The sequence below is a fragment of the Medicago truncatula genome, chromosome 2, assembly GCF_003473485.1.
Source record: "Medicago truncatula cultivar Jemalong A17 chromosome 2, MtrunA17r5.0-ANR, whole genome shotgun sequence".
Taxonomy (NCBI): domain Eukaryota; kingdom Viridiplantae; phylum Streptophyta; class Magnoliopsida; order Fabales; family Fabaceae; genus Medicago; species Medicago truncatula.
The window spans coordinates 18,164,163-18,175,764 of record NC_053043.1 but is presented as its reverse complement, the minus strand read 5'-3'; the positions used below and the strand labels follow the sequence as shown (position 1 = coordinate 18,175,764).

Sequence of the window (11,602 nt, the reverse complement as noted above, 5' to 3'; positions counted from 1 at the left end):
GCCACCAGGGATGCTTTAGAAAGCTCGGTGGTTTTGCAACGGCATAAATTGAATTTGAATGAATTGATTATGTATAATTGATTCAAGGCTAAAATCAATTGAAGAAGTCAATAACTAAACATTCTAAGAGTGTCAAAATCCAAGCATATATTTCAATAGTTGAAACCAATAATAAACAATCAAAGTAAGGTACCTCAAAGTAAATTGATTGTGATTTTTTGATTAGTATGTAATATGGATAAAGGAATCAATTTTGTAGATGAGGAAAATGTCCTTTCCTTCAATGTGCAAAATCTAAACCAGAAACAAGCCATTTTCAGCAATCACTCATGTGGGCCTCTCTCCTAAGATCAGGAAATTAGGCTGCCACAAACTGGGTCCACCATCAAAGAATCTGCTCAATCAGTGAGAGTGAGAGAGAGAGAGAAAGAGAAATCCAAGCCAGAGAATTTTCAACTATAATAAGGTTTGTCATTGAGGACATTTATTGCATAAAGAGAATAAAAAGGAGGGGAAAATTGAAAAGTAGATCAAGAGGAAGAACCTAAGAAAGAAGAGATAAACATGGAGAAGTTAACTTCCAAAAGAGAATCTTTGGGTCCCTTGTCATATTGTTGGGGTGTCACTGTTTACATACATCTACCTCTAGAGACTATACTGTATACTACTGTATTATAACTATAAGATAACAAAATATACTTAACTTTACCACCCAATATCATTCATTGAGTAAAAAAGAAGAAAAATTAAAATAATAGTCAACAGCTCATGGTCTCTTATCTAAGATTCTGTTTTTGTGGTTGTGTGTGATCAGAAACAAAAAATATTTACCTAAAGCTGATTTCTTCCCCCTGTTTCAGGGCATCTTCCATACATGTATACTTCTGAATCCCCACCCCCACCCCCAAAGGAATAGTCCAGTGGTATGGGTTGCAACCTATAAAGCACGGATAACTCTCAGATTATGTGTGTATCGTGTGTCCGACACTAACACGATATCTATGATTAGATTGAATTATGCCATTTTTTTCAAATTATTATCGGTGTCGACATGTCGGTGTCGGTGTCTGTGTTGTGCCCGTGTCTATGTTGATGCTTCATAGGTTGCGACACCGAGTAATTTATATGCGCGAACTTAGGATTCGATATCTGCTACTAACATTTTCTCCTCCCTAACAAATTAATTACTAAGATTTTCCTTAAAAAAAATGTATTGTTCTTAGTTTCCACCCACAAGGAAACACAAGCAATTAAAACCAAGTATTTTGCATTTGGTAAAAAGCTCAGGTTACATAGGAATGGACCTAAAAGAGTATCTGCAATCCATTCTCAATTTCAGATATATCATCTAAAGTAAGAGCTAGGGGACCAACATTTTGAGTTGAACTTGTAAAGAGAATAAAGAAAGGTATCATGATGAGTTCCCATCTAAAAGAATTATAGACAAAGTTTAGTGAAGAACCTTTAGCTCCTTTTTACAAGGAGAAAAGTTAAAGCAAGTTGAAAGACTTAACTCATGCAATCTAACTCATCATTGCTAAAACAGCAGATAGAGAAAATAATTCTCATCTGTAAATTGTATTTCATCACATGTTCAAAGAGAGAAAGCCACACAAATTATAAAGAAATTAAAAAGTAAAAAATAAACAAACTATTATTTATTTTCCATATTGAATAACAGAAGGGTGAATCAATAGTACCTGAAACATGATTAATTTTTTATTAGATCCAAAATTACAAGGTTACAATGAGAGGAATAGGGATGGATAATCAACATATAAATTTTATATATTTAAAACATAGTAAGTGATAAGCTTAAGAAAGTCCTGTAATACAAGAAGAGAGTTTCAGTTTTCAACTAAAGAGCCTAAACATGTTCTACACCTCAACAAGATTGTGAAGTTAAGCTTCTCCACAAAGCAAAAGAATTAAGAAAAACAAACCCTCTTTCTATGTAGGCCTGTGTCTTTTGTGTCCACCTTTTCCATCTGATTTCACAGCACCACTTGAATCTCCTTCTGAAGTAACATCCATGGATTTAGTAAAAGAACTTGAAAGATCAGCATATAAATCAACCACTCTTCTAATATTGTTGTTGAGCTCTTTAATTAGTCCAACATTTCTGCTGAGATTATCAGGAATTTTGGATTCATGATTTTGGTTTATCTCATTGATTAGTAACCTGTTCTGATCCAAAATGTTCTGCACTTGTACAAAGCTCTTCTGAAAAGTTCCTAATATCTTAGTATCAATTTGTGTACCATTTCCAATACCAGAGAATGTATCATCCTCCATTTTTGTAATTTTTTGGAGTCAGAACTCAAAAGGCAATTCAAGTCAGAACCAACCCTGCATCATAACATACAACAAAATATGAAAATGATTTAAGTAATATATATTGTTAGTGTTACAACCTATATAGCATTTACACAAACACAAACATCAGACACATATTGATACATCGATACTAGTATTAATTTTTTGAAAATTAATTAATTAAATGCAAATACATGTGTCAGTGTCATGTTAGACACAACATACGATTTCCATAAGAAACGTGGTTGCAGCTGTAGTTTACAGTTAACACATCGATAGTGGTATTAATTTTGAAAAAATATATGAATTTATTGAATATATTTACATGTGCCTGTGTCATGTCAAACACAACACGTATCAGACATCTGACATGACTTCAATCAAAAGTGTCAATGCTACAAAGCTTAAACAGAAACGATATTGACACTTCGATTCTCATATTAATTTTAAAAAAAAATGTCTAACACAACACATGAAAAACACTAAACACGTCTTCTATCAGAAGTGTCAGTGTTACCGTAGTGAACTGTCTATTGTTGATTAAAAATAATTTTATCCATAATGATATACTCCTATATCTGTACAGGCCTGCACTTAAACATAACAGAGAGACAAAACGTGAGCAGTTTTGGAATTGTTTAAGGCATTTAGGCAGATGAGACAAGGTCTGTTGTAGAAATCATGACCACCATTAGTTACTTTTCCAGAGGTATCAGACTCTTATAAAAATTAATTATTATTGCATTATTATAATTATTATTATTACTACTAATTACTAATACAAGTACACTATAGAACTATTATTGGCACTATTATTATGGATAGTGATAATTAATAATTTATTTATGAATTGGGAAAAAGCAGATCCCGTTTCCATAAAAGGGTACCTTTTTTTATTGTACTCAGAAAAATAGCTACCCTAAAAGCACAGAGTTCCATAGAAGAATCTCAGAAACTCAAATTCCCTCAAAAATTAAAAATCAATCATTAACCTTTTCCACAAAAAATAAAAATCACCCAAAAGCAAAAATCAACACAAAAACAAATTAAAAACCCAAAATCCATACATTCGTAAAATTGGCATTGCTCAGAATTAAAATAATAAATAATCAACAACAAATAAAAAAATTAATAAAAAGTTGAAATTGAAAATCTTGCAACAGCATTATAAACTCATGAGAATTTGATAAATTGATTATTTCGAGTTATTACGAATCTCAAAACAATTTAACTGTAGAGATCTTCTGAGAATATTTTATTCAACTAGAAAGAAACAAAAGAACGAAAGAGAGAAAAAAAAAACATGGAGCTAAAATAATCAATGTATGAACAAAAAAAAAATATAACAAGATTAATGAAAAATAAAATCAAAATTCTGGTTTAAGCGACGTAAAACAAATTAATGAAAGGTTTATTGATAATAGAATTTTATGTATAAAGAAAAAACATGGTACCTTATGAATCGGGAACATTATAATTTGAGATTGAAAGATTGAGCGGAAGAGTGATGATGAATCTCCGAAGAAGAAGAAGACCTGTGTGCTGTGAAATGTGAATTGAATGAATGAATTCTTCGCTGCTTAGAGAGAGAAAGAGAGAGAAAGAGAGAAGAGAGAGAAAGAAAACATGTAGATTTGACAGTCACGCTCACGTTTGGACCCTCTTTCGTGTCTTAAATCTTAATATTTACAAATATATATTCTCTTTTTTAATCCTAGGTATTTAGTATTATTTTAATATTTTAGCATCTGATTTTAATTTCAGCCATGAGATTGCATCGACGGCGTTGAATATCTTGACGAGAGTTTTATCATCGATTATATTGTTAGTTGATTTGAGGAATTAATATTTACGTGCAGAGACTCCTTAACGTTCTTGATCAGAGACTCATTGTAAACTCCAAACACAACCCTTAGACCTGGTTTACTATCCCTTCCGCAAAACCACCATGTATCCATTCATCTGTATTGATTCATTAGTCATTAGATTATCTTTAATGGCCAAAAACAGAAACCTACATTCTCATCTTAGCTCGTCAAGGTTAAGCTTCAACTCTCAAATACGCCTAGGGCAAGTGTTGTGCGCCCCGTGCATCAAAAATGTGCAGGGCGAAAGCATCTTTTCCTACTTTTTTGTGAGTAAAGCATGCGCTTTTAGCCCAAACTTCTTGATTTTCTAGGGTATGTTTTTATCTTTAGTAAATTATTTTAGTTGTCATGTGTAACTAATTCTTTTTGGGTTAGAGTTCTAAGATGAACCTCTATTTATTTTTGTTGGTTATTTATTAAATTTAATGTCGTTTATATTTAATTTATTTTTTGTTCGCTATTAAGTTTTATTACAAATTTATTTACCTACTTTGGTATATCCATCTGATGCCTAACAGCACCTGCTAATCGCACAGTGATCCTTACATGCGGGGTCTTGCTAATTCAAAGGTAATTGAAACATAAACTTAAATTGGTTTTCCAGTGTTTCTCAAGGCAATGAAGGCCAATGTTCCCTTAGGTCTGCCCATCTATGAATCTTAGGACACTCATAGCACACTCTTTCTACGCTTACTTAACAGTTTTACAAACAGACATCTCTAATATATGTCTACCTTACTAAGGGTTTCAAGAGAATGGTTTTACTAAACTATAGCTTTAAATCGGACAGCTAGGCACTTGTTTCCCTAATTACTAACCAGTTAATTCCTAGCTTCGGTAATGCACCACACGACCCAATGGGTATCATCCATTGGATACCTAAGTCTAGGGTTGACAATTCCAGTGGTTTCTTTGGCTAATTAATAATTACTTACTTCCTAGACAGATAGTTAACGGTAAAAGGATATAAATATCAAGATATAAGCATCGAGTTAGTGAAAACAATATTAGATCCTGTCACAACTTAAGTACCTAATCTAGCGTTGCACCTCTCACATAAATAAATTTATAATCTAATAAAACTCAATAACGAACAAATGAATAAATAAATTAAATAAACGAAAAATTATAATAAATAAATATCCAACAAAAATATAGAGAGGTTCATCTTAGAACTCTAACATAAAAATATTTAAGTTACACATGGTAACTAAAAATAAATTGCTAAAGAATAAAACATACCCTAGAAAATCAAGGAGAAGATAGAAACTCCCCCCGAAGCTCCAAAGTAGTCTTCCTCTTGAACTGGTCCAGTTTTGAACGACAAATTCTGAATGAGAAAGACTGGTATTTATAGTGAGAGTTTCTACCTGGATTTGGGCTAATAGTGTGGGCTTTACCCAAAAACCCTAACAGGAAAAGACAATTGTGCCCCGAGTTTTCAAGCGCTTAAGGCACATTACCAATGCGCCTAGCGCATGGGTGTATGGAAAAAAGTCATGCCCTAGGCGCATGGTAGCCTACACCATGTGCTAGGCGCATGGTCTTGCCTTTCCTAGGCCCAAACTCTCCGATTTTATGTCGTTTTAAGTCTTCGTCTTCAAATAAATTGCCTAAGGACTTGGGAACAAAATTCCTCCCATTTGTAAGTCTTCTGAGGCCTCTTGAATCTTCATTCTTTGGTTCTTGAATCTTCACAATTTGTTCGGATGTTCTTGATTTTCCGATTTGCATGATTTCTTCGTGAATTACTTCAAAAAATCCCTGAAATTGTTATGTTTCGGGAAAATTAGAATTACAGACTCATATATAAAAAAAAACATTACTATAGTCCCGAAATCATAGGCAATCGTTCTAATACTCCTCCATTTTGCTGCTATTTCCTACTAAAATAAACTGAAAAACATGCTAAGAATAACGTAAGATGACATGTCATCCGTTACCTACTATTATTGGGTTATGATTGGAAGTATTAAATAAGAAAATAGTTGAAATTTGTTGTTGTGCAAAGTATGTAGACGATTAAGATTGTTAGGCACTAGGAGAGTCTGAACATTCGGAACGCTTGGGTGGAGTTAGAGTGATGGTTTGATTGATAACCCAAAGGTAGTTTGATCTTAAGTTAGAGATTTTATCGGCTAAATTTAGGGTGGTGAACCAAGAGATACCTTGGACTTAAAATATAGTGATTCATCTTTGATTATGTGGAAGTTAATTGAATGTTAAGGGAACTTGAATAGGATTTATTCCACAACTAAGCGTGAAAAATGTGTTTCACTTATCAGATTGTTTCATGGTTGTGTGTGTTGTTCTTGAACAAGTTAAGTGTTGTGATTTTGTTTAAGAGTTTCAATTGTTTATGAGATAACGAAATTATGTTGTTTCAGCAATACTTTAGTTTGAAGTCGTGAAGTCATGTTTTGGAATTAAGTATGTTTTGAGAGCAACCTAATAGTTCACTAGAAGGTGAGGAAATTCAAGATCGGACTGGATAATATTTTGAGATGTAATGGGAGAAAGTGGGTACCAGACATTTGGGAATCTAAGGAAACTAATTTGGATATAGACCGTGAGAGTAAGTTGGGAGCTTATCGATGAGTGAAGAAGTGTATCTACAATGGTAACCGGAAGTTGTGCATATGAGATGAATTATTTTGGACAAAAAGGATTCCATGATCTTTGGATAAGTCTTGACGACTCAAGTGAAATCAAAAAATTATAAGATTATTCCGCTACGACAATAATCGTTGAAGAAATGAGAAGTTTGGATCTTGTAAGTTTAAGAAATAACCCAAGATAATTGTCAATCGTTTAAGGTTTTGGATTTGACCAGGGAGTCAAAAAGTATGAAGTTAAGGAATCTGCAAAGTGGGTAGTGCCTACGAAGTAGTTACTAGACAGTTTAGTGTTCGGCATGGACGGAAGACTAAAGGCAGTCTAGGAATTGAGGTAATATTGGAATCAAAAGTAATTTTAAAGAAATAAGGTGATGGATTCCGCCAAGGTTTAGGATGTGTTATGAGTATTAGAGGGAAGACACGGCTTGCGAGATTGAGAATTTGTGAAGGAGTTGTTACGCGCATGATTTGGAACTTGCCATTGTGGTATTGAACTGTGGACTTAATGGCATTATTTTATCATTATTAAGAGTGTAAGTTTATTTGTGTAGTTGACTGAAAAAGAAGTAGTTTTGTGTGGAAGAACTTAAGTCTAGTAGGGAATGATTGCAAGAAATCTATGAGGATGTTGAAGTTGTACTTATAAGTTTGAGAAAGGTAGGACGAAAGAGTTCTAGGTAAAGTTATGAGGTTTTCGTTCATGTTAAAATGATTAATGAAGTATAGCCAAGGTGTGATAATAATACATTAGGAAATAAAGGATTTGGGATGTTGGCAACGTTTATAGTTAAAGAACGATGAGTATGAAAGCATTTTAAGGCATATTTTTTATATGGAATTTCATGAGAAACGCTGAAGTTGAAATGTATGAAGATTCAGATGGATTATTGAAAAGAGGCTAGGAGTTTACGGGAGGAAAGACTTGTTTGGGACATCACATGGTTATTGAAAAAGTATAAAGAGTTCCTGTGAGGATTAATGTTGATTCGAGGAAAGAAACATTTTGCTTAAGTTATGTTTCTAGAACATTGATTTTTCGCACTTTTTCGATCCCAAACTTACACCAATGGTTCCCAAATACCTAAAGCTAATTACATGAAGTATAATTGAACTTCTAAGAGTTATTTATCATAGCTTTGATTTGAAAATGAATTGGCTTTGCAAATGAAGTAAAAATGAGACGAACTTGGAGATTTTAATTGGGGAAAATAAAGGAACCTTGTGAAACCAAAATGCTATGACTGATTACCTTAGATGTTGGATGATATGTAGGGGTATTTTGATGATATGTAAGAACATAGAATCATACTTTTGTTAAGAAAATTGATAATAAGCAATTTTGTGAAAATAGACGAACTTGGTCAAAATGGGGTTTTATGATCGAATGACTTGCAAATGACTTTGTGAACAGGATAACATGATGAAATAAGAATGGACCAATGTTTGTTGGATGTTTAATAGGTTGGTTATAATGATGTGATTGATGGTCCATCTATTATGTGATTATGCTATATGAAGCAATGTTGTTTCTTTGTAATGATGATTATTTGACAATTGTTTATGATTGTTGATTTATGAATACGTGGAGATGAATGCTTGATGATGAATATGTAGAGATGATTTATTATTTAATGAATGCTTGATGTGTGGATGTATTGTTTGATAATGCAATATGTGGAGATATGTGGAGAATATGTAGAGTAAATTGGTGTTTTGCATTATCGAGTCAATACTTGCCATCCATGCATTCATAAGTCCTATATGTGAAGATATGTAGAGATATGCAGAGATATGTAGAGGGATCGATCGGTAAAATTACCACCGACGTTCAATGGTACCACGTGTATTTAGAGTCGTGTCTAGAACATTGCATGCACTTGCTATTGTGAGAAATGAGCCACGCTTGATTACGTGACTTGGTGAATTATGTGAACTATGTGATTGGTGAATGTTGATATATGTGGAGTTGCAGACTTGTATATGTTGTATTTGATATGTTTGAGAAATAATGTCGATACTAAAATTCATTTGGAATCTTGAATAATCTTTATTTGATTATGTTTATTATGTAAAATATAATCTAACCCTCAATGGTCATTTGGTTGACTGTCTGTCTATTTGTACGAATGGGTACACAACTTGCAGAATTAAGTTTTCTTTTTCTAGTGAGTTGCTTGAGGATAGCGTGGAGCTACCTCCTTTCTCTTTTGCTCGAGTCTTGTTAGGCTCTGATTAGGGTGTCAGACATTTACGTTATTTTCATTTGTCCGTTGTTGGATTTTATTTGAGTATACCATGTTATGTATTATTTGAAGCATGATATTTGATGTTGAGATTTATTACTCATGTATTTTGAGGATTTTTCATGTTGATGAGATATTATATATGATGATTGTCTTTCGTTCCGAATTTTTATCGAAACCAGTTTATGCATGTTTTGAAATATGTAGCATCTAAACTCTTTGATTTATTGAATTAATTGCATGATTATTGCATATGAGGTTTAGGGTGTTACATATGGACTAGTAGCCAGGGATGACTCATGCGCAGGGATGCATGGGGCATTAGCTAATGTGCGAATTTTGCAGTTTTCATTACTTTTTCTAGCGCTCTTCCATCTTGAAATGCCTCGGGACTTGGGAAGAATTTTCACCAACTTGTACTGTCTTAAAAAATATTCTAAGAACCATTTATCTTCATTTTTCATATCCTCGATGCTTCACGCGATATCTTGTTTTGCCGATTTACATGATTTTTTGTTAAAAAGATTCAAAACACCAACCTAGTTGCATTATTTGGATTAAAGTGAATTACAATGACTCAAATGAAAACAATACAAAATGTTCGTCAAACCATGACCAAATCCTCTAAATGACCTCTCATTTGTCTTCAAATACAAAAAAAAAATCTAACTACAAACATACACTAAAATATCATATGAAACTCCGTCAACAGTAAAAAAATAAAAAATAAATAAATAAATAAATAAAAAACTCATATGTGTGCAGTTATCTTTTATGAAGTTTTTCCACTGACGAGATATATTTTTTTCCATCATATCTTGTGATCCTTAATCCTAAAAATATTATTCATTATATTCATCTATTATTTTGAAGTGTGTTTATATGTTCCCAAAAATTGATTTACACGATTTTCAATTACTTCAAAAAGCAAATGAATGGATTAACACTTCAATAATATGATAATATGATTTTGACTCGATCAAATAAATTTAAAGTTACTACTAACAATTTTTTTATTCAAATTTAGAGAAAAAAAATTATTAATAACGGTGGCACTAATGACCATTTTACAATTATTTTATATGGATGACGAACAAAGATCGATGAGCGAGAGAAATCATAAAAGTACCAACAATATAATTGCATATACAATTATATTCTTAAAAGTATCATGAAATTATTTTTGAACTTAATTCTTAATTAAACCCGCAATAACATTTTTGAATTAAGCACCTTGGAACTAGAGGATAACTACACGTAATAGTAGTACAATCTCTATGAATTTTGCATGGATAACTTGCTGTTATATGAAATAAGAAAAAATGAATGTTAATAATAGAAAATGAAACATCGTGTATAAGATAAATAAGAGAATTTGAAATAAAAACAAAGAAGAGAATAAGGAAATTATTACCGTCAGTTACAATGACAAAGATGAAAAGCATGATAATCGTAAAAATTTGTATGATCGTTATTATTTTAGCCATATTTTATCTTGCTTACTACATACAATAAAAATTTGTATGATAATTTTATAGTGTAAAACTTCCATTCTTCAAATTATAAATATGTTTAAGTGTCTCTTCGGTGTATTAGTAGGTTGTGGTCTATATTAATCTTTCATTATTAATATATTTTCTTTCTATGTTATCCTTTCATGATTGTCAGGGAAAAATCTCAGAAGAGAAAATTTAGGGTTGCATAATAAAAGAAATTGGTGTACGAATAATGTAGCAATGAGGTGCGTGTCTATGTGTTAATTAATTAAAAATATCATTTCATCAAAGTTAAAAAATAGAAATAAGGTTAATATCTTAAATAGCTCTTGTAATTTGGACTAGGTCTAAAAATTGCCCTTTTAAAAATATAAACAAAAGCGTTAGTCCCTATAAATATACCAACTTTTCGTTTTAGTCCCTCTAAAATTTTCCTTCAACTTTTAGTCCCTATAAAATTTTCAATCATTATTTTTGGTCTCTCTTTTAAAGTAAACTCATATGTAGAATTCATATTTTTAAATAAAATTTTGCAGAAAAATATATAATATTATAAGGATCTCTCCCAAAAAAAATTAGAACTTTTTACCAAAACATGAATTAAATATGAATTTTTATTTTCAGAATTTTTTTTCAAGAAATTTTGGTTTTTGAATGGCCTATTAAGGGTGTTTTCCGGAAAATAAAATTTTTACGAGGGTGCAAATCAAACCAAAAATTTTATAGGGACGAAAACCAAAAATGACATATATTATAGAGGTGAAAAACATTATTAACCCATACTGTTAATTAATAATAGTTACAATATCCAATACAAGGGTGTTTCTATTTTTCATTCTTTTTAACTAATTTATCTGTTTCATTTTGATTTGTTTCAGTCCCCGAATCTTGTTTTCCTTTTCTTCTTATTAACATAAATATATTTATTGGTTTGTTGTTTGTGATGTTGATCTAAAGTGGGGTTTAACACAATTTTTCTAAGGTTTTGATGATAACAACGTATAAAAGAATAATTGGGTACTCTAATGTGTGCTCAAGTGTGCATGACTATATAATTAAAT

General features: G+C 31.8%; 1 protein-coding gene and 1 long non-coding RNA gene across 2 annotated transcripts; both read right to left on the bottom strand.

The window, feature by feature from the left end:
- Positions 1-1,694: 1,694 nt before the first annotated feature.
- On the bottom strand, positions 1,695-3,985 carry LOC25486483 (protein ELF4-LIKE 4). The gene is made up of 2 exons (XM_013608062.3): positions 3,771-3,985; positions 1,695-2,349 (listed from the first exon to the last, which is right to left on the bottom strand). The coding sequence occupies exon 2, from the start codon at positions 2,293-2,295 to the stop codon at positions 1,951-1,953; it is 345 nt and encodes a 114-aa protein (XP_013463516.1). The 5' UTR covers positions 2,296-2,349; positions 3,771-3,985; the 3' UTR covers positions 1,695-1,950.
- A 5,264-nt stretch (positions 3,986-9,249) lies between these two features.
- On the bottom strand, positions 9,250-10,581 carry LOC112419519 (uncharacterized). The gene is made up of 2 exons (XR_003009632.2): positions 10,460-10,581; positions 9,250-10,345 (listed from the first exon to the last, which is right to left on the bottom strand). It is a non-coding gene; the product is annotated as an uncharacterized lncRNA (long non-coding RNA).
- Between the last annotated feature and the right edge of the window lie 1,021 nt (positions 10,582-11,602).